This window comes from Engraulis encrasicolus, chromosome 6 (genome assembly GCF_034702125.1).
Source record: "Engraulis encrasicolus isolate BLACKSEA-1 chromosome 6, IST_EnEncr_1.0, whole genome shotgun sequence".
In the NCBI taxonomy this organism is placed as follows: Eukaryota; Metazoa; Chordata; class Actinopteri; order Clupeiformes; family Engraulidae; genus Engraulis; species Engraulis encrasicolus.
The window spans coordinates 26,448,597-26,476,113 of record NC_085862.1 but is presented as its reverse complement, the minus strand read 5'-3'; the positions used below and the strand labels follow the sequence as shown (position 1 = coordinate 26,476,113).

At 43.4% G+C, this 27,517-nt stretch overlaps 2 protein-coding genes across 2 annotated transcripts in view; both read right to left on the bottom strand.

Annotated features, from left to right (window-relative positions):
• Window positions 1–9,528: 9,528 nt before the first annotated feature.
• Window positions 9,529–19,555, bottom strand: LOC134450299 (potassium voltage-gated channel subfamily V member 2-like). The gene is made up of 5 exons (XM_063200144.1): window positions 18,926–19,555; window positions 17,765–18,340; window positions 15,647–15,772; window positions 13,758–13,931; window positions 9,529–10,930 (listed from the first exon to the last, which is right to left on the bottom strand). The coding sequence occupies exons 1-5, from the start codon at window positions 19,550–19,552 to the stop codon at window positions 10,829–10,831; spliced, it is 1,605 nt and encodes a 534-aa protein (XP_063056214.1). The 5' UTR covers window positions 19,553–19,555; the 3' UTR covers window positions 9,529–10,828.
• A 1,146-nt stretch (window positions 19,556–20,701) lies between these two features.
• The window catches only part of LOC134450991 (very low-density lipoprotein receptor-like), a 32,398-nt gene continuing 25,582 nt past the window's right edge, over window positions 20,702–27,517 (bottom strand). Inside the window, exons 13-15 of the mRNA XM_063201072.1 lie at window positions 27,204–27,278; window positions 23,602–23,732; window positions 20,702–22,354 (exon numbers count right to left, since the gene is read on the bottom strand). Of these exons, the coding sequence (XP_063057142.1) occupies window positions 22,343–22,354; window positions 23,602–23,732; window positions 27,204–27,278 (218 nt within the window). The 3' untranslated portion in view covers window positions 20,702–22,342. The remainder of the gene's footprint in view (window positions 22,355–23,601; window positions 23,733–27,203; window positions 27,279–27,517) is intronic.

The window sequence follows — 27,517 nt, the reverse complement described above, 5'->3', positions numbered from 1 at the left end:
ACAGTACCTTATAGCCCAGGGCTAGACTGGGAGGAGAAATAGGGCCCGGCACTTTTGGCTTGAAGGGGCCCCTCATAATTTGCGGCGCAACGCTGAGTCATCGGTGGGCCCCGCACCCTTGTGGCCCCTATTTTCAGAAACTTTATTTAATTTTATTTTTTAATGTCTGAAAATAGGGGCCCATGAGGGTGCAGGGCCCACTGGGAAAATGTCTGCTATGCCAGATGTCCAATCCAGCCCTGACTTATCCGCTGAACCACGGTCAAGGCCATGTGCTGTGCATGGTTTTGGTTCAGCTTCAAGTACGTAGATACTTGATTCATGGTCAGAGAGCTGTTTAGCTATTGTTATGGTTAATATGAGTGCAAGTCAATGAGAGGGCCCCACAAAGATGTGTGTGTGTGTGTGTTTGTGCGTGTGCGCGTGTGCGTGTGCAAGCATGCATGCGTGTGCGTGAGGGGAGGGGTCGTAATCACATCCAAGTTTGCAGTCATGCTTGACAGGACAAACTAGCAGAGCAAGCAGGTGGAAGTACTGTGTGTGTTGTACACATACAGCATGTACTCAATGCCAAGAATGCATGTGAGGGTTTGTTTTTAGATATGGAGATTTGTATTCACCCAGATCCTGTTGCTGTGGAATAAAAGTTGTTTTGGAAATACAAATATGTTTATATACAAACAAGCCTTGAACTGACCCTTTCAGAGACGTCGCCAAACCTATTTTATAGGGGCACGTGCCTGGGTATGGATCTGCTGTGCCCTGGTATGAGTGTCACCCAAAAAAAAAAAAAACCTACCTTGAAATTTTGCTCAAGTTTAGCATACGGTTCTACAGAATGCACACATGCTATTTTGCAGAACAATCTGATTGTATAATTTGGGTATTATTGTGCTTTGTATGCTTTTTATTATGCTATTTGTTTTGCTTTTACTTTGCTTTTTTAAAACGCTCCGCATTACCTTTTTTTGTGTCCTACGGTGCCTCTGTGTAGTATTGGGTCAGCTGACACCCTTGGACCCTTTAACCTTTTACATTATAAAGGAGATCTCACCATCAGGGGAACTGACAAGGGATAGAGAAAGAACAGGTAACTTGTTCTGTGCCCAGGTAGAGAGGGGGTCCCTTGGGTAGGGGGCCCTTTTTAGTGACGTTGTCATGTCCTGGGCCCAGCCAAAGCTGTAAGCTGCAAGCGTCTCTGGTTACCATGATCACACTGTTTGTTTGTATTTTCATTTTATTTTTTGGGGAGGGGACATGTTTGTAATCATTTTAAATCAGGACAAAGTAGCAGATAAGTCAGGACATAGTAGCAGAGCAAGCAGGTATGGGTATAGGTAGTGTCGGGTGTGTGCTATACAGTATGTTCTGCAAATGCTGCATTGGAATAACAGTTCTTTTGGATCTCATCATGAGGGAAGCTGACAAGAGAGAGAGAACGAACAGGTAGCTTGTTCTGTGCCCAGGGAGAGAGGGGGCCCATTATTATTGGGTAAGGGACCCTTTTTAATGACATTGTCGTGTCCTGGGCCCAGCCAAAGCTGTAAGCTAAGCGTTCCTGTTTGCCATGATCACACTGTTTGTCTTTTCATTTTATTTTATTTTTTTCGCGAGGGGCATGCATGTTTGCAGCCTTTTTTGACAGGTCAAACTACCAGAGCAAGCAGATGTGAAAATTGGTAGAGTGTATTGTATGCACTTCAAATGCTGTATTGGAAATTTGGAATAAAAGCTGTTTTGGAAATTATAGGCTTACAAAAAAAGCCTTCACCTGGCATGTAATGAGTGACCATTTAACATTTTATAGCATGTTTCTTGGTGCTTAGGTGCATACGTTGCACAATGGCAGCAACCTGTTGGGCATTAACCAACATCTATAGCAGTGATGCCGGTGTCAGGGGGCAGATTTTTTCAAAAGAGAAAAAATAAATGGCATTGGTACTAGCTTCACAATGAGACATGGGCCTACAATCTCATGGTTAAGTAAATCATTTTACCATTTGAAATCATATAATTGTTCTATCCATCATAGTCTACATTTATTTAGAAATTAAACAAAATACATTGGAGCCAACAAAACTCATTTCCTATAACTTTGAATTACTTTGACGATAAGGCTTGCCCGTCAAAATGTGCCTGGTTAACCCTGGGACTGATTTTACTATGTCCAATAAAAGAATAACAGACTCGTTGCAGACACGTTGCATGATGATGTTGTGACAGTTAGGCCTAGATGACTACAGACTACGCTGACTACGCTCCCTCGCCAGGACTCAGAGTAACATGAACAGGGCAAGTTACAAACCTAATGATACTTTTTTTTGTTTTAAATCACCACCTGCATTTATTTTATCAATACAAGACACAAGCAGATAATAAATGGTGGCCTTTTTTCAGGCCAGTTTTCTTTTGATGGACAGGACATTTCTCTGGGGGGCAGGACTTGTTCCTGGGGGGTCAGTGCCCACCCCTGCCATCCCCCCTTGAAAAAAGGGTCCTAAGTTCCCTGTATTGTATGTTTTCGAGTTTTCAAATTGTGCCCTTCCCAAAACCATCCCTAAACCTAACCTGTCAGAGGTGCAACAACAACCTGCACTTTGCCATGCGGCAGCAGTCTACTTTGAAGCAGCAGGGAACATAGAACCCTTTTTTGAAAAAAGGGTCCTAAGTTCCACGGTTGCGGGGAACATAGGACCCGGGGAACATAGGACCCGGGGAACATAGGGATGACCCCGTCAGAATGTCACACATCCAACCAATGCATGTCCTCCTAACCCACGTAACATTGCAGCAGCTCTCACTCACACCTTCCTTTGTAGATGACGTGAAAGTGTGAGTTGAAGTATATTCAAATAACCCTGACACTGTCAATGTCCTTTCTCATCAGACAGCAGAAGTAACACCTCCCAGATGTAGTTTGTTTGAGCATGATTCTCGGTTGTCTCAGTTGTGATGGTGATAGATTGTGATGTCTGCTCAGCGGTGATTGATTGTGATGTCTGTACCAAATGTTCCACTGGTTTGCTCATATCATCTCACTTGATTACCTTCGCCGAGACAAAGTATTTATTTATTTATTTGTGAATATGTTTGCACTTCGTATAACTCAGACAGAACTGAGACGATTTTTATGAAATTTGGTGGGATGATTGGTCATGACCCAAGGAACAATCGATTTGTTTTTGGGAGTGATTGGGTCAAAGGTCAAGGTCAAGGTCACGAAAAGGTCAAAAACGTTTTTCTTTGCCAAGCACTATATGCCAGAACAACGTGTGCATGCGGAATTGAATAAGAGGTCAAGACTGGGCCAAAAATGTAATATTACGATATTCCGGTCCGATTTAAATGAAACTAACACCAACATTTGGAGAATGTTATGCCCCACACTCTGAAGATAGCCAGAAAAAAATAAGTGGCGGAGGCGAAGGTTTGCGCTCTACCGAGTGCCCATTCTAGTTATATTATGTGCTGGAGGAGTGCAGACAGGGTAGCAGAATACCATCGCCTGCAGAGGACTCTACCATCTTTATTGTGGAAGGAGGAATTGGAAGCATAAGGCAAAAAGAAACAACAAGGCCCTTCACTCCTGGCCAGGAGTGGAGCATGAAGGTTGACTTGGATAGAAAGCTTCACTTTCCCACAGAGATCACCACCACATCTCTCCGGCCAGACATAGTGGCTTGGTCTGCAAAGGCAACAGCGGTAGGCCTAGCTCTCATAGAGCTCACTGTACCATCGGAGGAAGGGATTGAGGCAGCCTTTGAACGGAAAAAGGCCAAGTACGCCGAACTTGCTGCGGAGTGCTGGGAGGCGGGCTGGAAGACTTCCATATATCCAGTCGAAGTTGGATGGCGAGGCTTTATGGGGCTGTCGACCATACGCCTTCTGAAGGATGTGGGAGTCACTGGAGGAAGGCTAAAGAAGGCAACAAAGGAGCTGGCAGAGGAGGCAGAAAAAGGTAGCTTTTGACTCTGGCTGCGGAGGAAGGACAGGAGCTGGGGGAATAACAACTAACCCCCAGAAAACAGCCGCAGGGATAACATCTATCAGCTGCAGGGGGTGACAGGGAGACCTCCCTGTCACTGCCCCGCCACCGTAGACGTTTCAGGATTAAAGGGGCGAAACGTTGATGAACGGTGGTTCCCGACTGATGACCCTGCAGCTGACCCATGGGCACCGGAGGAGGTGCGACAGGCAGCAATGCCCAGCAGGATGTAACACCTTTCTGTACAAAACCATTAAACCAGACAGCATGGCTGTCATGCCTGCAGACATGTGGATTAGAGTAGAGATAGGTAATCAGCTCTTGCATTACTGGAAGGGCTATTCCATATCTGTAGGATTTAACAAAACAGCTCCTTACAAGTGGACACCTAGCTGGCTTAAGCCAGTAAAAAAAAATACAGTCACCACAGCCACCAATTCAATCAGGACCAGTTCAGTCAATTTTAATAATTTGTATTGCTCACGCTACCCTTGACTTGTCAGTACCCGGTGATGCCACATTTTTCAGCTAAGCCCTTTCCGAGATATGAACTATTCTAATGGGGGCAGTTTGTTTACATTTAAAAAAAAAAAAAAACATAGGCCTACTCCAAATATTTTCCCAAAAGGTACCGCTGTTTGCTAGTTGTCTGCTGATGTTGTATAACCTTTCGGATGTTTTTGGGAATAAATAAAAATGTTTTTTAAAAAAATGTAAACAAAGCATTGCCCCCATTACAATGACCAAGATCTCGGAAAAGGCTGAGGAAGAAAAAAAAAAACCTCAGGTACTGACAAGTCCAGGGTAGTGTGAGCATTACAACTGCATGTTGAAATTGACTGAAGTTATCCTTTAAGCCACTGATAACTGACCCCAATAACCTATGAACACAGAATATGATCAACTATTAAAAACCAAACCATAAACACCTCCCGTTTACATGTTTCAGTTATAATGTCACAGCTCTGACTACAGTACTCCACCAACAAACTTGACTCTTCTGTGTTGCAGTCAAGTGTGTAGGGCCTACTGTACTGTAAATAAAAAAAGAAGAGTGTACAGTACTGCTGTGGTCAGATGGACTTTGCATAAAAACGAGAAATCCACAGGTCAACAGCTGACATAATTCCATCAATTATTAATGGGTAATCTAGTAATATTAATGGACAAAAATGCCTAAGAATATTGGGGGTATGGGGGTCGAGAAAACATTCTTAGGACCAAAAGGGGGTGCCCACAGAAAATGTTTGGGAACCACAGCTGTACTGTGTCCAAATCAAGGTGGAACGACCTCATCCCTCTTCGGCACAAGTGACATCAGTGGCATGATGTAGTTGAGTGTTTCCAGCAAATAGTGAATACGCCCGCCGGCGACCCCATCTGCTACAGGCTACATGTGCACTGTGTAGGATAGTGGCCAGAGTAGGCCTACGTATTGTAACTAGCTGCTCAAAGAAACTGTTCTCTAACTGCCAAATTCGATCTTTTCATGAATACCGGTATTTAGTAAGTAATAAACTAATACTTACTAGTATGACTTAAGTGCATTAAGTTTTGTGGCTGAAATTCAAAATGGTGGACATTAAGAAAATCCCCCTTTTCATGTATGAAACATGCAATTTTTCCAGTCATAATGAATACAGTATTTGATGGTGGTGGTAAGTATTTATGAAAAAGGTAACAAGTGTGAATGGGTAGCATGAAGTCTGGAAACCACTAAAAATCTTACACAGTGCACCTTTAACCTGAGAAACTGGGTGATGATCCCCAGTGATGAGAGAAGTAGCAGAGTGTGCCGTGCCACTACCACACCCTGGATAAGAGAAGATTGGCGAGTGTATGTGCGTGAGGACGTCTCAAAATGTGCTGTAAACTTTTGATTTGAATTTATTCATACCAGCTGCTTGACACAACAAGACAATATAACACACGTACAGTGATACAGCAGCGCTTTACTGTAATATACCGAGACTTTAGAGTATTGTAGATAGCTGGTTAAGAGGTTCAACTGCAACAGAAATTTCAACAGCCAAACAAAGTGCAAGCAAAGCAAAAGATAACATAAGATGCTTGTTGTGATGCATCCTATTGAAACTGCGTGTCATGAAACTGAACAGCAGCTGTCAAGTGGTCGGTCATGTGTCATGTGGTTTGACAAGGGAAATAAAGACGAAGGTCAGACCGATTAAACGCAGCGTTTTCCCATCAGTCATCGCCCCCTTCTTGGTTGGACGCAACCCTCAGACCAGTGATCATTCAGCATGAAGGGTAGCAGAAAGGGGAAAGAGTAGAAGTCCGCAGTGCACACTGTAGTTCCGCTTTGAAAATGTATTCAGGTCATACAACGTTTCGACTCAACAGAATCATCATCAGGCATCTGATGGGTAAGAGGTGTCATTTTAAATAGTCACTGTTCCGGTGAGCAGGTCAGGTGGATAGAGTGCATCCTTAGCCAGAGATACAGACTCCAAACTAGCAGAAAGGGCCCAGTAACGAAAATGTGCGTCCTTTGGTCAATGTGCATAAGGGAGGAAGGCGATCTAAAATCTTTTTTTTTTTCAACATTTCGAATGGTTAATTCCCTCTCGTGTACTAGAATGTAGGTAGTAGGTAGTATGCACCTCCAAAAAAGCAGATAAGAATGTAGGTATTAAGTCTATTAAAACCATCAAGGAGGAGATGTATGATTTCACAAGAATCAGGAAAAAGCCTGTGTGCATGAGAGAAAGAGAGAGAGAGAGAGAGAGAGTGAGAATGAAATATATGAAATATGAATAGGGGCCCCAGAATTGGGTTCTCATGGCATTGCATGTACGATATTGGAATGGGGGGCCCTTTCAGATGACTTTGCTCTGGGCCCAGCAAAAGCTGGTGCTGGTGCTGGTGATGTGGATGCCTGTTCAACTCCTCTGGTGCTTCCCTGTTGTAGAGTTTCCTCTTTCACCCAATTTGAATACATTTCCAAATGTTTTTCACCACAAGGAAGGAGAAACACACATCAGGAAGGCTGCAAACCAGGAAAATGACAACTAGTATGTCTGTAAAGAACACTTTCATTCCACGGGGGGCAGCCGTGGCCTAATGGTTAGGCAGGTGGTCATAAGATCAGATGGGTGTGTGTGCGTGCGTGCGCGTGTGTGAGTGTGAGTGTGTGTGTGTGCACATGTGTCATGATGAGTTGACATGATTCAATAAATTACGGGGTAGATAGGGGTAGATAGATCTCACCAGTCCAGCAGACCCACTGCAGCCAAAGTGCATAGCTTAGTCAACATCCAGTCAAAACAGAGAAGGCTAACTCTTTCATTTGCATATTTGTTTTAAGATTATTTTCCATAAACTACTTATCAGACATCTGTTATGTGAACTCATGCTCGTGAGCTCGTGATATGCCACTGATTCTTGAGAATGTGGCTACAACAGGTTTTAATTTTGAAAGAAAAAAAGTAGTTCAAATGCAAAATATAGCAGTATATTATCATAGACGAAGGCCTTGGTTGTGCAGCAATGTACTGGAACAACCTCCCCATATTTTACTTTTTTCATAAAATAGGCTCTGTCTTGTCTAACTTGTCTAACACCATCAGACACAATAAAACAATAACAAAAAAATATATATATTTGTATATATTTGCTTTTTGTATTAAAATGAACAATTATTTTAATAATTTGTAGATACATATTCTAATCATATTTTTAAAACATGTCAAAATTCACCCTGTCCCGCAATGATGAAGAATCTTTTTTTTTTAAATCCTGGATCCGGATCACCACCAAAATTGAATCACTTCCTTTTGTCAATTCCAAAAACTCGGGGGAAAAAAACTGTGCACAACTTTTTGAGTTATCCTGCTGACAAACAGACAGACAGACAAGCAATCCAATGTGACCGAAATAAAACATAACCTCCTTGGTGGAGGTACTACAGTAATCACGTAAAACTTATTTTGTAGTTTTTTGTCACCACTCTGTCAAATGTCACCAATGTCAGGTATTTTGTCTGACGGTGGTGACAAAAAAAGCCTCCAAATGCGCCTCAGAGGAGGCTATAGTATAATTTTAGCTCACAATGAATACTAATAGTGTATGTCTTATAATGTTGTAAATAATCTCATTAACCAGCACAATCCAGTCACATGTGGAACAAGCAGACACAAAATGTGACGGTGATGACAAAAAAACTCCTCTTTTACATCATATGCATAGTTTGTTCACATTAGGCATTTAAACACAAATTACTGAAGTAATAAATTAATTATAAAATATATACACTGCTCCAAAAAACAATGGGAACACCAAAAAACGCAATGCAACTGCAAGTTAATCATACTTCTGTGATATCCACTGTCCACTTAGGAAGGTAGATTTAAAAAAAAAAAAAGTTATTCTGCAGGTGGTGTCCACAGACCATTCTCTTTTTTCATCCTTACTGGCTGATTTTTTGATCACGTATATTTTGTTAGTGTCCCCACTCTGGATGTACGGCGAAGCGTTGTTGATCATCACACACTGAAATCGCCCCTGTAAAGTTGTTAATCCAATATGGCCCATCAAATCTGCACGGTGGCAAGAAGGTTTGCTGTGTCCCCCAGCTCATTTTCCAGAAGATAGAGGAGATACCAGGAGACATGCCAAAAGATGGACAAGCTGATACCGCAGAAGAATGACTCATTTGGAGTTGCATGGCACTGTTTTGGTGTCACCTTCATTTTTTGGAGTAGTGTATGTACTGTGTACATGTATATAGGTTAGAAAGACATTTCAGAAATTCCTGACTGGAATTAGGTAAAGGGGCAAAAAAAGACACGATTACCAACAGTGTGCGTTTGCAGTAAGCGCTGAGGGGCTGTTTCTACTGCCATGAGGGCAGATAGGCATGTTTAGCCTGCCTGATGCATTTAGAGCCGTATTGTGCAAGGTTGGTTGGTTAAAAAATAAACAGTGAAAGTAAAGGCAAATAAATAAATGGCATTATATACAGTGAGGCTAATGCTATTATGCAACAATGTTCTATTTTGGAGAAAACTGCAAAAAAATATTGGTGCTGTTGCTTTCTTCTTTCTACTCTCAAAAAAGCAAACTTGTATAACATCCTTATCCACCCATTCTTTACACTTGTTTTCTACGTAAATTCGGTAATATTGATCATGGGTCTGAAAAAATTGGTGTTTACATGCGTATTCATACTAGCATTTACCAATATGAAGCAGAAGACAACACCACCAATACCTTTCAAATAATCTTCAAACATAATTTTCGCATAATAGTATTAGCCCCATTGTACAAACTGTATACCGTATGCAGGGAAGACAGCCTTGACATAGTAAAAAGAGACACATGGGAGCCAGGCGTGTACGTTTATAGCTCTCTGATGTGGACTTAACTAATGAGCTTGTACTGTATTGGCATACACAGGGGCGCATCAAGCCATTTTGGGGCCCTAGGCAAAATATAAACATGGGCCCCTCAAAAGTCATTCTTTAAACACATACACAAAATAAAGGTCACCAATTGTCATTGAAGGTGCAAGGGTGCTATTTTAGTGTTTGGTCTCAAACAGCATATCTTCAATTACATAAGTGACAAATTAAGACCAGGCCTACTTTTTGTGCGTTTATTGCGACTGTTGTGACAGATAGGGGCCCCTATGGAGGGCAAATTTGGTCAGGGCCCTAGGCAATTGCCTAGGTTTGCCTAATGTAAAGTCCGACTCTGGGCATACAGTAGCCGTCTCCTCTAGCACTGGCTGTAAGCCCATATCCAGCTGCTGAACTTCGGTGGGCACATACAGTAGCTATAGAACAAACTCACCCTTGAGGGTGCAAGGTGCACTGCACACACATGTTCAGTTGTTGTGCTCACGTAGCTATTGTGCTCAGAACAGCACATTTTTGTCTCCTCTCAGCTCTCTTGAACATGTAAGTATTGAGCTCAGGTGTATGTATGAACACATCGTCCATTTGATGAGCTCAGGAGGGCACAACCATCTTGTTCAACATGAGGTATAAACACATTTTTTAACGCTAAGCTGATGCAGACAAACATCTCCAGCTATTGGGCTGAGATGGGCACATCCATCTGATTGGACGTGAGGTGAAAAGACACGTCCAACCGCTGCTAAGTTGGGAAGGAAACATGTCTAGCTGCAGAGCTCACTTCGGCAGGTAACCAATGACCTCAGATGAGGACATTCAGCTACGAATTTCACCTGAGCATGTAACTGTTGAGATGAGGTGAGTAAATGTCCAGCTGCTGATGTCAGGTGGACACATAAAACATAGTTATTGAGCTCATGTGAACATGTCCATGTCCTGCGAGTTAAGGTGGGAATACAATACATGCCCAGTATCAGAGCTCAGATGGTCTGATGGCTATTGCTCAAAAGGTTGTGAGGTGCGCGCACATCCCAAAAAAGCTATCACAGTGGGAGAAACGCAATGAAAAAAGGAATAAATATCCGCACACCACAAAAGCTCCCTTGTTGTGATGGACATTGCTCTCGTGTGAGCAGACATGCTCTAGTAGCCTCACGTCATGTCAGCAGGAAAGAACCCAAGCTCGTGTGGGGAAATCGGCCTCATCTTCACCCAGGTGAGCACATCTGTCTCCTCTCCTCTATGGTCAGAAGATCATGGAAGTATTGAGAGTTGAGGACTGCAGTTCCGAGATCATGGTGTACACCCATCTCTTCTCCTCTACTCTACTCTACTCTACTCTCAGGGGAGCACTTCCATCTCTTCTCATGTGTCTCCTCTTGTGTCTGCTCAGGTGTCTCCTCTCGTGTCTGCTCAGGTGTCTCCTCTCGTGTCCGCTCAGGTGTGTACCCGCGTCTCCTCTGGTCTCTCAGGTGATCACCTCTATCTCGCGCGGCGCGGGGTGGAAACACATGTCCATCTTCCTCCGCAGACGCCTCTTCACCTGCAGCCCGCTCTGCACACCTGTGGCCTGTGGAGGACACGTTTCATCAACACATTGGGATGAGTAGAGAGAGCAAGTAGGGAATAGATTGCACTCAGTTTCTTCTTTTTCCTTTTTCTTTTCTTTCATTCATTTCAGGGTCAGACAGACGTTTTGGCTACAAGAGCCTTCATCATGAAGACTCTTGTAGCTGAAACGTCTGTCTGACCCTGCGATGAATGAATGAAAAGAAAAAGAAAAAGGAAAAAGAAGAAACCAACTGAGAGCGATCTATTCCCTACTTGCTTGATTCCTTCAGGGACGCACCAACAAGAAGGAAGAGCACGGCGTGTGGGAGATACAGATTGGTGATTAAAGAGAGGCAAAAACACATCCAAGACACTCTTCCTATTCATTATTGGTGTGATTGAGTTGATTGTTTCCCTTGCTTTCTTAAAGGACCAGTTTGGTCAATTTCAACATGCAGTTGTAATGCTCACACTACCCTGGACTTGTCAGTACCTGAGTTTTTTTTTTTTCTTCTTCAGCCTTTTCTGAGATCTTGGTCATTGTAATGGGGGCAGCTCTTTGTTTACATTTCATAAAAACATTTGTATTTATTCCCAAAAACATCCGAAAGGTTATACAACATCAGCAGACAACTAGCAAACAGCGGTACCTTATGGGAAAATATTTAGAGTAGGCCTATATTAATTAAAAAAAAAAGTAAACAAACGCTGCCCCCATTAGAATAGCTCATATCTCAGAAAGGGCTAGCCGAAAAATGTGGCATCACCGGGTACTGACAAGTCAAGGGTAGCATGAGCAATACAACAGCATATTGAAATTGACTGAACTGGTCCTTTAAGTAGAGCACCCAACATACAGGCGAATCATTGTATGATGAACTGAGAAATAGAAATTAAGGATAGTTTTTAGTGGTTAATTTCCAGAAGTTATGCTGCCAAGTCTAGTCACACATTTCATCAACTGTGGCTTGGAAATGCAAACTCTTCATGCATGAATCGACAGAACTTTCCCATGTAAATCCACCATCTTGAATCACCAGTCAGACGGCATACTGTAGACATCTTTGGCTACAAAATCATACTCTGATCAAACCAGACCAGACCAACCAATTTGTGAATGGGCAGCATACATTTGGGAAATAAACTACTAAAATTACTATTAAAAGCTACAAACCTCCCCAATTTTAAAGAGTGCCCCCCAGAACTGGAATATATTCTCTTAATCTCGCAGAAAAGGTCTAACTTCTCTTATTTATAGTTCTATTTAATTTTCCCACTAGGACCCCATTGCGTCCTTTAAACAGACATGAGAACAGGACTTAGTGTAACGGAGGTCAACTAGCAGAGTTCGGCGTGGTTAGTAAACCTCCCTCCCGAAGCCTCAATACAGTGCGGTAGCGTTGGGATAGCGGACCGGCCCTTTAGCTCAGCGCGCTCACACTGTGACTCCCATTGCCGAACCAATGTAGTTGACGAGGTAGCAGGTTCGCACCCTGAGGGGGACAAACTGTGCAGGAACACCTCCGTCCACATTAGCTCTAACCATCTCTGATACACAGTGGCAACAGGTGCTTTCCCTTGTCCACTCAATCTCCATATGAGCTAGGCATGGACTTTTGCGATCAAAAATTCTTCACAGAATGCCTTTCATATATGTAAAATTAGCAACAAATATTTTGAGACAGAAGTGAGGTCTGTAACAGATGCAAGGCCTCACCAGCAGACCATGTCAATATGTTTTGGTCCTGCCCCAAACTATCAGAGTTTTGGACAGCAGTGTTTAATACTCTAAGATGCCTTAAATCCCACATTGACCCCAGGCCTCTCACAGTCATTTTCGGAATAGCTTCCATGTCAGAATTATCTGTGCTTGCTCAACGCCTGGAGGTAGCAAGAACCTTAAAAGTGCACTGTGTAAGATTTTTAGTTGTTTATTTCCAGAGTTCATGCTACCGATTCATTAATGTTACCTTTTTCATGAATACTTACCACCACCATCAAATTGTAAGTATTCATTATGAGTAAGTATTCATGATCATACATGAAAAGGGGATCTTCTCCATGAACCGACATTTTTAAGTTCCAGAAGTTTTAGCTGAAAAAAATGACTGTACTTGGGCCATACTAGAAAATATTAGTTTATTACTGAGTAAACCTTCATGAAAAGATCAAATTTGGCAATAGGCAACCCAGTTTCAATGAGCAGCATAGTTTCAATACCTTTTTGACCATTTCCTGCACAGTGCACCTTTAAGCCAAACATTCTCAAACCCTGATCTGAAAAAGTTTTTGTATCTCTAGCACCTAGAATAAACTACAGTACGCCCACCTCAGTTACCTGTGAGAGTATTAAAGGCCCTATACATGATATTTTAGTCATTTTGAGAAGTTCCCACTCCTTACCAATGTGAGCAGAATGAAATAAAATAAAACTACTATATGCGACGAAAAGCCACCATGACATAACATTTAGAAGCATACACAAAAAACGGATTGGCTGATGCTACATTTTAAACGCCTCAGACATACCGGTACATAAAATGGTACGGTAAACCAGATGGACTGCGGTTTGTCAGTTCACTCATTTCAAAGGAATGCTCTGCCATTCCATGCATATAGTACGTTTGTTACAACATGTGAGTAGTCTGATTATTTCTTCACACTTTCATAGTAGTGAAGAGAAAGCCAAACTGGGAAACTCCAACTCCCATTTTCATTGTGACACACAGCACTCCACTGCATTTATGTCTCACTCATGCAAAGGGGGCAGCCCCCAATGGCGCCCGGAAGTAGCCTACTAAGTGTAGTTGACAGTGCAGGCGAGGGTCTTAAGTTTTGGACCGCACCTGTGTATACTCCTGCGCCTTCAGCTTGGCGTAGTAGTCGGAGAACTTGTTGAAGAGGATGGAGATGGGCATGCCGTTCAGGATGATGCCGAAGGAGATGCAGGCGAACGCCACCAGCCGGCCCAGCACCGACACCGGCACCACGTCACCATAGCCCACTGTGGAGATACTGACCTGGAGAAGCAGAAAGAAAACTCAGGTTCTGACAATGGAGATACCTAGAAATACCACTCAGATCATGAAAGCCCAAATGGGAAACTCCTACTCCCATTGTGAAGCCCAAATGGGAAACTCCTACTCCCATTGTCATTATGACATAGGACTCCACAGCACACAAGTGCACACAGCACACTGCACACAACGAAATTGCATTTATGCGTCACCCGTGCAAGAAGGCAGCCCCACATGGCGCAGTGTGGGGGAGAGCACCAATTAATTACTCCCCTCACCAACCTGGAGGGTCAGGAGTCAAACCAGAAACATTTGGGTTACAAGTCTGACGCCCTAACAGCTTTCCCAAGACAGCCCATTATTACATTATTACAGTGGAGATACTTATAAATACCGCTCAGATTATTACAGACACTGACACCACGGCAGCATAACCCACCGTGGAGATACTGATCTGGAGGAGCAGAAACAGAACTCAGATAGTTCAGACATCCCAAGTCTCCCGGAAGCTCAGGGCAGCTGTGTCCTAATGGTTAGGGACGTGGATTGCAGAGGGTTGCGGGTTCTAATCCTACCCTTAGCTCTTCCCACACCTCCATCCATGGCTGAAGTGCTCTTGAGCAAGGCACCTAACCCTACACTGCTCCAGGGACTATAACCAATACCCAGTAAGTACTTAACTGTAAGTCGCTTTGGATACAAGTCTCAGCTAAGTGTGATGTAATGTAATGTAATGTAGTCTCCTTGGTATTCATAGCTACTTCCTGATGCCCACGAGTCCCTTAAAATATCCCGGCTTCTAGACTATGCAAGGCAGTGTTTTTTTTTTGGACAATGCAAGTGAGTGTGCAGGAAAGATAATACTTCCTGCATCATGTGTGGGAGGAGTTAGAGTTGGAAAGGGTCTATAAATATCTCTCTGAAATGAGTATAATATAATATATATAACTCACCATGAAAATACGGACTCTGGACCCTGGCCCAGCACCACAGAATAAAAACAGAGCACCCCAAATTGATCAACAGATGCGCACATACAGTACATACAGTATATATCAGTGCGGGTAAACGCATAAAACATGCACTGACCCAATGTTTTTTGTCTGTAGCAACTTCCTCTGTGGAAAACACTGGACATTATAACTATCTGAAGCAGCATGAAACTAGAAATTACAAACAAACAAACAAACAAAAACAAAAACACTTTGCTTTAAAAAAGCACTTGGCCCAAATGCTAGGGGACTTGACATCTGTCCCCGCCGTCATCTCCGGAGCATGTAATCTGACCCCATCCATATGGTGTGCAAAAACTCCACTAAAGCATCATACACAAAAGGATTAATCAAAACACAATCTGATTACTGACATGCAAACTCCTGTCCTGCTCTGAGGACATGCACATCTTTATTGTTCCCACTCAAGTCAAATCTGACTTTTTTTTTCAATTTCCTCCATCATCAACAGTACTTACCCTAAAAGGGCTTTGCTACCACAAAGCAATGTTTAATATTACCAACAAGTGAATACATGCATACATATCCTACATACGCCATGCACACGCACACGTTAATGCATATCTAAAGGCTTAACAAAATGAATGTCATTTAGGCTACTGGGATTAAGAGTAGCCAAGACAATGCAACACACGCAACACACACACAGAGACAAATGGATTAGAAGGTATGGGAGCAATGCCCAGGTACCAGTCAGTCACTCACCGCTGCCCACCACCAGGCGTCGGGTATGCTGCTGAAGGGCGTGCCCTGCACATCCCTCTCCACAGAGTGCAGCAGGGCAGAGAAGGTGAAGATGCCCATGGCGATGAAGAGGAACAGGCAGCACACCTGACACAGACAGGAGAGTTATGGCACATTCAGAATACACCGCATTCCACATTATTATGCAAATGACATTTTTCGCTGTTTCCCCAAATAATCAATATAAATGACAGCCGTCATAATTTTCAAGTCATCAGCCATTAGAGTACAATTAAAACGTTTTTGAATGAACCTTCCAATGATAACGGTATTTTTTTAAATAATGAAAAACTTAAAATGCCCAAAATGCTCTGTTCCAAATTATTACGCAAAGCAGTTTTGCAGTGTTGTAGTTTGTAGTGTAGTGTTCACTCTTCAATATACCAGTAGATTTCCATGCCACCTTTAGGTGCTTTGGTGGTATCGACATTCTAACTCACCAGACATAACATCCCATTCATTTTCAATGGGGTTTATGTCTGGTTAGTTAGAATGTCGATACCACCAAAGCACCTGAACGTGGCATGGAAACCTACTGGTATATTGAAGAATAAAGTGTGGGTCACCAGACCAAACAAACAAAAACAGCTGAGAGTTAAGCATCAAGGATATCTGGGCTTCCATAACTCCCATGCAATGCCCTGCCATTGACTTCAATGTTAAATGCAGCATTCTAGTTACAGCTTATAATCAAGTTTTGAAAATTGAAATGTAATTTAGAAGGTATCAAATGCCAACTGTTTTGATGTAAATGGGAAAAAAGAAAGACATTTGAATTACAACACTACAAAACTGTTTTGCGTAATAATTTGGAACAGAGCATTTTGGGCATTTTAAGTTTTTTATTATTTAAAAAAATACCGTTATCATTGGAAGGTTCATTCAAAAACTTTTTAATTGTACTCTAATGGCTGATGACTTGAAAATTATGACGACTGTCATTTATATTGATTATTTGGGGAAACAGCGAAAAATGTCATTTGCGTAATAATGTGGAATGCGGTGTAGAACAGAGAAGAGTAGAATAGAATAGACCAGACCAGACCAGAATAGAAGAGAATAGAATTGAATATAATGGAATAGCATCCATGTATTTTTTTGGCAGAGTAGTTTGGAAAATATAAACAACACCAAAACATGAAGTAAAAAGCCTAACCATAATATGCACTCTAGAGAGTATTCTGTAGTATTTACAGCAAATAACTTTTTACTGTCCAAAGCACAACACAAAAAAGTAGACCAAATGATGTGAACCACGTTCAAATAATATAGGTTGTACATTAAAGGAGGAGTCCAGTTTTTTTAACATTAAGGCCATTTTCTGAGTGGTCTGCAATGTTTTAGAGTCCCCCTCGCCGTTTATTTCATGTTTGCTGCAGTCTCTGTTATTTGGCTGATTTGGATTTCATCTCAACCAGCTTTAGAATGGCCGTCTATGGGCACCTGCAACTCCGTTCTTAAAATCACCTTTAACATTTGTTTTCAAGAATATGCAACTCACCAAGTGTTCAGCAGTATTCACTGTTGTTCCTTAAGAATTTTTGTAGCGAAATATGGCATCTGTCGTGTTTTATGTGTGTTTTATGTAGCAATTTGTAAATTAAGTTTCACTTTCACTTTCACTTTCTTTCACAAAATGGCAAATAAAAAATGACAGAAGCCATATTTCGCCTTGAAACTTGTTTGGGACTGCTAGTGAACACCCCTAACCACTTTGTGAGCTGTAGACTTTCGAAAACAAATGTTTAAGGTGATTTTAAGAACAGAGTTGCAGGTGCTCATAGACGGCCATTCTAAAGCTGGTTGAGATCAAATCCAAATCAGCCAAATAACAGAGACTGCAGCAAACATGAAATAAACGGTGAGGGGGACTCTAAAACATTGCAGACCACCCAGAAAATGGCCTTAATGTTAAAAAAACTGGACTTCTCCTTTAATAGTTAGGTTATATATTTAAACAAAATAGTAAACATTAATAACACTACTACTACTAATAATAATAAACAGTGAATTGCACATCAGTTGTAATATTCAAAACAATAAATAATACTGTAAAGTAAACGATGCAAAAAAAGGTACCTGCTGGTAGCATTGGCGCAGGGTGAAACCGAAGGCCCGCATGCCCGTGGAGTGGCGCGCCAGCTTGAGAATGCGGAAGATGCGCATGAGCTTGACGATCTTGAGGATCTTGCTGACCTTGCTGACCCTTGCCATGGTCTTGAGGTCGTCCTGCGCGCTGACGTCCTCCGGGTCGCTGAAGGCCTCGAAGACCAGCTGGATGAAGTACGGCATGACGGCCACCAAGTCAACAAAGTTCAGCGCGCTCCGCAGGAAGTGTCCCACGTCGCAGGTGGTCAGCAGCCGCAGGAAGTACTCGGCGGTGAAGAAGAGGATGGAGAAGATCTCTATGCACTCGAAGTAGGTCTTGCCGTACACCGCCTCGCACTTCAGCTCCTTGACCGTGTTGAGCGTCATGGCCACGATGGAGATGAGCACGAAGAGGCTGGAGAAGACGGCGAAGGCCTTGGCGGGGAGGGACGAGTACGGATTCTCCATCAGGTCCCAGAGGGCCTTGCGCACGCCGCCCAGGAACATGGTTTTGAAGCCGTCCTCGTCGATATGGTGCTCGATCTGAGCCATGAGCTCGCGCTCCACCTTCGGGTAGGGGTGGGGGGCGATATAGCAAAAATGTCATGAAATCTCGATTTCGATTTTTTTTAAATCACGATCTTCCATCCAAAAAATAAAAACAACAAACATTAATTTTTATATGCTTGCGATTTGTAATTTGCAGTTAATAAAATGTTAACACACTGATGACACTCATAAAGTGGACAATTAGAATACAATAATGTTAAGAATAAAAGAGAAGACAACAACACAAGTAAGTAAACATCACTTTGATACTGATGATGGTTAACATCCTCACTGCAAGACGATGTATACGATTTCTTAACTTTGGCAGATTCGAGACGATCTAGTGTAACGGAGGCTAACTAGCAGAGTTGGCGTAGAACCTTGGTAAAACCTCCCTCCCAAAGCCTCATACAGTGCCGATGCCGTTGGACCGGGAGACTAATCTCTTGGTCCAGCGGTATCGTACTGTGACTCCCATAGACGTGGTGGCGAGTTCGCACCCCGGAGGGGGATGCAGTGCGCAGTAATACGTCGGGTTACACTTGTACTCGATATAATATCACGATTCACGATTTATATCGTCATCATATTGCCCACCCCTACCTTCAGGTAGTCACGCAGCTCGTCCACCTTCTCTTCGAAGAGGATGCGGCAGCAGCGCTGGGTGTCCTTCAGGCCCACGCCCCAGTACTTGATCTCCTCCTCGAAGTTGATGGGGCACAGCTCCTGCATCACCCACAGCACGCCGCTGTGGTAGAACCGGAAGACGTAGTTGAAGAACACGGGGTCGCGGTCGAAGAAGAACTCGTTCTTGCGGACGGAGTAGTCGTCGCAGAGAGTCAGCTGCTCCACGCGGTTGGTGCAGAGAGCCAGCGAGCCGATGCGCGTCTTGGGGTGCCTCGCCGCCAGGCTCTTGGGGATCAGGAACGTGCGGCCGCCCACATTGATGTTCATGATGTGAGATGAAGGTTTCCTCGCTGGCGCGTGGGCTATTTTCCCCAAGGGCTTTCTTGTTGTTGTTGTTGTCGTTGTTGTTGTGGTTGTTGTGTGGCGAGTCTTCTTCTGCAGGGTCTCAGGCTCCTCCTTCTCCAGGTTCTCCATGGAATTCCAGGCCTTGATCATGCGGTCTTGGGAAAAGGGGACTTCGTCGTCCACGGTGCGGGAGAAGTTGTCCATGAGCTTCAGGTTGGAGAACATTGTGGAGCGCCTCTTCGAGAGCTTCCTCCCCATGTGTGTGGCCGCCATCCTGGAAGGAAGCTGAGAAGCCTCCTTCTCAGTTATGGGTGAATTAATTAAAGAATGGTGACTTAATTCCCACACAGCTTTCTAGCGGTCCAATTGGGCTGCTGCCATCTTGAAAGCACCATCTTTTTGTCAGTACAAATTAATTAATGGATGAATGATGAATTAATTCCCAGACATTTCTGCAAAGCTTCCCAATGAAAGCACCGTCTTATTGTCCGTATGAATGAATAGATCAATGAAAGGTGACTTCATTGCCAGATATCTTACCAGCAGACAAGGTGTGTCTGTGCCATTGCGAATCGTCTGTCCTTTTCCCCCCAGCCTGTCCTTTCTTCCCAGTCCCCAGACTGAATGGATCGGCGATTAAATTCCCACAAAACCTACTGGCAGCAACACAGTTGAAGGCCCGAGTTGACCCCAGAGCAACCTGAAAGGTGTCCAAGGTTAAGGTGAAACTTCAGCACCAATGGCATGAAGGAGATAAAGCAGCAAGAGACTGCATCCCCGGACAAGAAAGCAAAACATTTCAAAAAGCTATTCCAACTCAACTCCACTAGTTATTGTTAGTAAATGTAGGCTACCACTGTCCAAAGCCTGATACCAGGCAGCGTGCCCTCCTGCAGCCCTAAACATCTCCTTCAGTTCCCCATGCTTCTAACCTCCGCTGTTGCTACCGGCTCGGAAATCCATGTGTGTAGACAGGGCTCATTCTGCCACGCTATCCCATCAAGATCAACGCTATCTGTTACAGAGCACACCCCCCCCCCCCTTTCCTCCTCCTCCTCCTCCTCCACTCCCCTCCCCTCCCCTCATCGCTTTCTCCGTTCGCTCGCATTTAATCTTATTTCCCATCCTTCCTGTCCTCCTTAAGCACAGGTCTAAATACAGTGGCCAGGGATTAAAGGCACAAGTTGATTTAGGGATTGCAACCTTGGACAATGATAGCGTGGCTTTGAAACTGGATTTTCTTCTCAACTGGGAAATATTTCTCTCTACTGTATATATCTGTATGTATGTATATTTTCACAATTACTTATTATATATTTTCACAATTAATTATCCCCTAACTGAAATTAATGTGCACAATTTTACTGAATACAGGGTTATGTTGAAGAAAGAACAACTGGTAAAGTGTTAAGGTTTTGATTTATTTTTTTATTTTATTCAAAAGCTGCTTGAACTACACTGACATTATAAGAGGAATGCTACAGAATCTTTGATTCAAATCTATTAAATAGTTTATTAAATAAACAATACATCTTTTTAAATCAAAGTTTTGCAATCCTCTGCATTCTGAAAATGTACAATCTAACGGTGCTACTAACCATATAACCACAAACATAAAGGCAGAATCATCAAGGCCACAAATTTCAAAAATAAATAAAGATTTACAAACTCAAAATAGAACAAATAAAACACTACAAATATGTTACCAATATGTGCCATACTCATTGTACAGTACCTCTCAAATCTCTAGGTCTCTAAGGTTTAAATTAATGACACTAAAACAAAACATGTTAGAATTCGAGAACAGAAAGGAAGACAAAAGTGCCAAAAATGTGCTCTACTGACAGTAAGGCACAATCAATGCATACATCATAACCTTTCTATGATCAGGTAGTACAGTATGACAAATATTTTGTGGTAACCTTGGTACCAAGGAGGCATCATATTCCATGTTACACTGGTGATTCACAGCGAACCATTTCAATACAAATGGAGAATAACCCATCCCCAATAGCTCATCTCCCATATCAGATACACAGTAGCTTTCTTATCAATGGCAAACACTCAGATAGTAAAAGGTGTGCAGTATACCAAGGAAGCAGGCGCGCCATGGTTTATAAGAACTGAAGAAGCCAAGCCCTCTAATTAAAGTCTTGCGCAACCACGTTAACGATAATGGTATCCTTGTTCTTGCCTCGTTAATCCTTAATTAATCTTCTGGAAGTCATTCAAGCATATGTAAAAGGTGACTCACACACTTGCTTCATAGCGTGCGTGTTTCACTGGCTCACTATGTTTCCTAGACAGACCACGGTGCCATAAGGCTGTTGTGCGTGTATCAGCTACTACTAGAGCCAAAGTTCTTTTTCAACAGAAAAAGGCCCCCGACTGGAATCATTGTTTTTTGTTTTTTTTGGAAAGCTTTCATAGAAGAAATCAGTAGAAAAACACAAAGACACACACACACAAAAAACCCCAATCATATCCAAACATCCTATGAATCCTCATTTTCACATTTTGTTTGAAGGACAGTGATCAAAGAGACTACCAACAGTAGTGCCGGTTATTATCTGTCCGGGATAAGAAGCAATTAACCTGCAAATAGACTCTCAGAACTTGTGTGAACCAGTGAGTTCAATCATCTCCTCCACCAGGTTTGTGTTTAACCTTACACCAACCCTTTCTCTTTCCCCGGCCAGATACTGAGCAAGCAAAAAAAAACCCCTCAATCTAAGGAAGTCAGCCACTGGGAAACGTCTCTCTGTCTCAGTCTCTGTCTCTGTGTCTCTACCTCTCTCCCTCCCTCCCCTCTGGGTGGTTAGGAAGCGGAAAGGTCAGCAGAGAGACTAGTATGAGGACGCTACTAGACACATGACCGTAGAGGTGAGGTGAGGAGAGGTTGACGCCGACTCAGCGGAAATCATCCAATCCGCTCTCCACAGACACTAGATCCCATCACACCACGACAATGACAATGCAGCTCCACTCCACTCCAGCTCCCTCACGCATGCCCCAAGCCCCATGCGAAGTGTCTCTCCTTGGGGCAGATTAGGCAGTCTCCTGTGGGGTGGAGGATTGGGGATGGAGGAAGGGATGGGGATGGGGAGTGGCAGAGAGAACCGGTGTACAAGTCAGATCAGGCCTCCTCCTACAACTGCTTCTTAGTTAGGCTGGCTGGGCTTGAGTGTGTGTGTGTGTGTGTGTGTGTGTGTGTTGAGGTCAGCTGAGACGGTGTTGTACTAACTAATGGGTCAGGCCAGGCTGCGACTGGAGCCAGCCAAGACTGACGTGGCAGTCAACTCATTAGGATGCAAATGAGCGTGTGTGTGTGTGTGTGGGCGTGTGTGTGTGTGTGTGTGTGTGTGTGTGTGTGTGTGTGTGTGTGTGTGTGTGTGTGTGTGTGTGTGTGTGTGTGTGTGTGTACTACCCTACAAAGGCAAAGCGCAGTAAATACGCCAACATTGAAATTGAGAAAAGGGCCTTCAAGGTATTGGAATTAGGTTGGACATTGCGGTTACTGCAAATTTCAGCACTACATTACCAAAAGTATTCGCTCACCCGCCTTGACTCACATTACCATCCGATTACAATACAATACAATATAGGTCCTGCCTGCCACTGTTGGTGTGTGCGTGTGCGTGTGTGTGTGTGTGTGTGTATGTGTGTGTGTGCATGTGCAGTATGCACAAGGATTTGTAGGTCGGTCTGCGTGGTGGGATAGAACATCACATCCAAGTGTGTGTGCACAAATATGTCGTGTGTGTACATGTGTGTGTTTCTGTCCATGTTCAGGTGTGTGTACAGTGGGAATGAGCAGGTTGCATGACTCTCTGAGGGTGTGTATGCATAATGCCGTGTCCAGACCAAGAGTGAACTACGCTGCCTGGTAGCGTGGGTAGCAGAAGAAGTTTCGCCTTGAATTCGCTGTATTCGCTGCAGACGCAGCATTGACATGTTTGATTCAGCTAATCACATAACGGCTCTGGCTTGACAGCCTGGGACATTCGGAGATATGAACGTTCCGATTGGTTTTCGCCGAACAGCGTCAGAGCGAATTCGCCTGCGATTAGATTTAGTTTAATCGTCAAAATTCGCTCTGGTCGCGCAAGAAGCTTCGCTCCTGGCGAATTCGCTTTGGTAGCGCAGGTCGCGTACCCTCCATAGAGAAATAATGACTTCCGTCGCTTCGTTCGCTCCGTTCGCTCCTGGTCTGTACACGGCATAAATGTGTCTGTGTGTGCGTGCGTGTTCCTGTCCACATACAGGTGTGTGCACAGGAGGGCAGGAGTGGAGTCCTGGGGCCTCACCTTGAGCGCGACAGTGGGCATGAGCGGGTCGCATGACTCCCCGAGGGTGGACGTGGCGGAGTGGGGAGCGGAGGGTGGCGTCAACCGCCTCCACCACCACAGCAGACCCACCAACAGCAGGCTCAACAACACTGGCACACAGAAGAGAAAACAGGAGAGGACACAGGGGTGAGACAACGGTAAGAAGTCGGGTTTGTTTAGGGTTTTCCAACGATAAGAAACAGGGTTTTTTTTAGGGGTTGCCAACGGTAAGAAGCAGGGTTTTTTTAGGGGTTTCCAACGGTAAGAAGCAGGGTTTTTTTAGGGGTTTCCAACGGTAAGAAGCAGGGTTTTTTTTAGGGGTTTCCAACGGTAAGAAGCAGGGTTTTTTTTAGGGGTTTCCAACGGTAAGAAGCAGGGTTTTTTTAGGGGTTTCCAACGGTAAGAATCAGGGGTTTAAGGGGCTTCAAATGGTAAGAAGCAGGGGTTTTAAGGAGGTTTCCAAGGGTAAGAAGCAGGGGACTTCTGAGGACACACTGCATTCTCATAGCAATGTTGTTATGATGTAGTTGAGTCGACGGGCCTATCTGGAGTAAGAGGTACAGTAAGAAGCAGAGGGGGGTGTACTAGGAAAAGCTGTATAAAGCTAACTATAAAGATATTCCTGTTCACACTGGCTTACCATAACGCCCGTTTCTCAGGAACATCAACAAGGAAAAGGCAACGTCTGTACATTCTAAAGAGCTTAGATTGGATGAAATCATTTTATAGTTCAGAAATATCGCTCTGTATGTGATCATTCACAGCAATATCGTTCAGCAAGTTCCTATATTGCAATCATACACAGTGCTAAAATGTGTACACCCCATTTGGAAATTGCATTTTTGAAGAATATTTCAAGGTTATCTTTCACACACCGCGCTCTTCCGTCTTGTTGGTGCGTCTCTGAAGTAATCTAGTAGTAGGGAATGGATCGCACTCAATTTTTCTTCTTTCTTGTGGTTTTATTTTATTTTAACTTTGCAGGGACTGACATGACAGACGTTTCGGCTGCACAGAGCCTTCTTCAGTGTCACGTTGAAGAATATTTCAATAAATACAAGCTTAACCAAAGCTCAGAAGCAGAAATGAATACATCAAGACTACTTCTCAAACAGTCTTGTTCACTATTAAGTGTCGTGCAACCCTGGATGCTCTAGGTAGATGTAGTGGTGAGTTATACTCAGGGCTCTAAATGAACGCCCGCCAACACGCCAAATGCGGATGAAAAATCATTTTGGCTGGTAGAAAAAAATCATCCACTAGCCAAATTGACCGGTAGCGCACGCCCGACTGAACGTTAAACAGCTGCTCGCACAGATCTGTAGCTGCCGTCTGATGAACGTTAAAACGTTGCCTACATTACCCATGAAAATTAGTCCTACCATCATGATGTAGCCCACACCCATTGGCTGACCGTTAATCACAATAAGGCAGCCTCAAATCCATTGGCTGCGTGTTTGATACCCGCGCGTTGGAACTAGTGTTGATAAAATATTTTCAATGAGCAGACTAGCGCGGATTACTTCGGTTTTGTAGGTTGTGGTCAGATGAAAAATAATGTGGCAGTGGTTAAAGCAAGGTTATGCGTCGATGAATGCAAGTAATAGCAGCGTAACTGTTGTGACGGTGAAATAGAGTATTGGTGGAGCGAAAACGGCGTGAGTGAATGGAGGAACAGGACAGCTGTCTGTCAAAACAGTGTAGTTGCCGTCAGAAGCCGTCTGATATTTGCGAGGTCCTCGCAACTACCAACGATGGAGTTGTCGTTTCCTATTATTATATGGTGTGACGTCATCGGTCGAATTCTCCATTCATTTCAACGGGGCTCCCCAACGTTCGCACGTCTGTTATTTTTCGATAACGGACGGGTTGGTCTATAACAGACCGCTGTCAATGGCAACAAGACTTTTCACTGCTAAAGCGACTTTTCAACAAGACTCTAATCAGCTGCTGTGATAGACAACACCTGTTGTCCTGGCTACCTAGCTGTTGCCTAGCGGTGTTCCACAACGGCACTGTTTTGTTTTGCGCAGCAACAATCTTAACATTAAATAGGCCTAAAGAAATGTCCCAGCCATGTGTGAATCACTCAAGTATATCCATATAATAAGCGGGTTAACTTTCGGCGAGTCGGTCGCTTTGTGGAATAGCAGCACTTCAGAGAGAACAAGACCCCTCCGCTCCGCGTCGGGGTCTAAAGATTCTCTCTGTCGTGCTGCTATTCCACGGTAGCAACCTTCTCGCCGAACATTAACCCTTACATAACGCCCACGCCATCGCAAAGACCCTGCACGAGTTTGACATGGATATATTAGTAAGTGAAAAAAAAGATAACAAAATCTAGCGACGATGAAATGCAGGTAATAAAAATATAATTACTAAATAATTATAGAATTGAATTATATTGAGTATAATATTTATATTGTTTATCGGTGTTGAGGACATAGCCTAGTTTAATAAAATAATTAAAAGCAACATAATTAACGCATGGTTTATTTTGGTGAGAAAAAATGGCTAGTTGACCTTCCATTTGGCTAGTAAGAAAAATGTCTACTAGCCAAATTGGCTGGTGGTGGGAAAAGTTAATATAGAGCCCTGATTATACTGTATAGCAAGGCTGCAACATCAGCAAAGAGGTGGCAGGCGGGGGCCTATTTATAAACATTGCGTGGGCACAAAAGAATGTGCCGAGACGAGGAGAACACGGTTCATAAGGAGTTTGATCAGATCTAAATTACATTGAGCTTTCATGGGCAAAGCGGAAATGGCATGCGTGTGTGTAGGGCGACATACACCCTGTAAGTACACCATTCTATTTCTGCACTATCCACTCTGCAGAAGCGCACCACGCAAGGCTGCACTATCCGCTCTGCGAATGTGCAACATGATTCGTGGAGCATTGTCGCCCTTTGTTTCGACAAAAGCCAATCTGTAAGGACTCAGAGACAGGAAGCGAAAGTGAAAGATTTTGAGTGAAAGATTGTGCTGCATGATAAGAAGGAGCCCACCCATCCTTCCTGACACTGCAAAAGGTCAGGGTGTGAAATCTTCGTGTTCTCCGACAGTGGACCATGAAAGAGGTTGCGAGAGTCATCCTTCACTTACCGTACTAATGACTCAAATAAGCATCGGCTGACTCGGGACAGTGATTAATTAAACGTTTAATCCTACCTAGAGCCCCTTTAATAATCCTAATTTACCTACATTGGACAGGTTTAATCTGATTTGATGTCAGAGAATGAGAAAAAGGGTTGCCAACTGTCCCTTGAATACGGAATCGTCCCGTATTTAGAAATATAAGTACGGGTTCCGTATTGAACTGAAACTGGACGTTAAAATGCAGGAAATTACATCTAAGAAATACAATTTTCTCTGGAGGAGGACCCCCAGACCTCCCACGACAATGAAGTGTCCCGTATTTTTCTCATTGATAGTTGGCAACCCAAAGTGTATGTATACAAATTTATGAAAATTGTCAATGCCAAGCTTGACAGACTAACATTAATAACCGGAGGTTAGGTTTACCTCAGGAATGTTGATAGGCGTATAGAGAAAGGCATACCTCAGGGTTCAGTACTCACCTATGCTTGACACAAGCCAGGCAAAGCTGGCATCAGACAGGTCTGCTGTCAAACTGGGGAGGGGCAGGGCTTTCCCTGAAACACAAGCGTTTACATGACATTACGTTACACTTCCATGCTGCTTTTATCCATTCAAAGGTCATTCTGTCATACACTGCACAGCAATAATAAGTATTCACTTTTGCACCAGCATAATTTCACAAAAATGGACAAATATGTCAGTTAAGTTATACTATTGACCTTAATTTTCTGTCGTAGGCCTATGCTCAACAGATGTTGTTTACACTTACTCTATGAGCATTTCAGGAATAACG

Excerpts from the sequence above, each read along its gene's own strand:
- LOC134450299 (XM_063200144.1), bottom strand. The coding sequence starts at position 19,552 with ATGGGGAGGAAGCTCTCGAAGAGGCGCTCCACAATGTTCTCCAACCTG. Across the intron at positions 15,773-17,764 it reads TGCGCCAATGCTACCAGCAG|GTGTGCTGCCTGTTCCTCTT; the intron begins GTACCTTTTTTT and ends TGTCTGTGTCAG. Across the intron at positions 13,932-15,646 it reads ACGCCTGGTGGTGGGCAGCG|GTCAGTATCTCCACAGTGGG; the intron begins GTGAGTGACTGA and ends CTGCTTCTCCAG.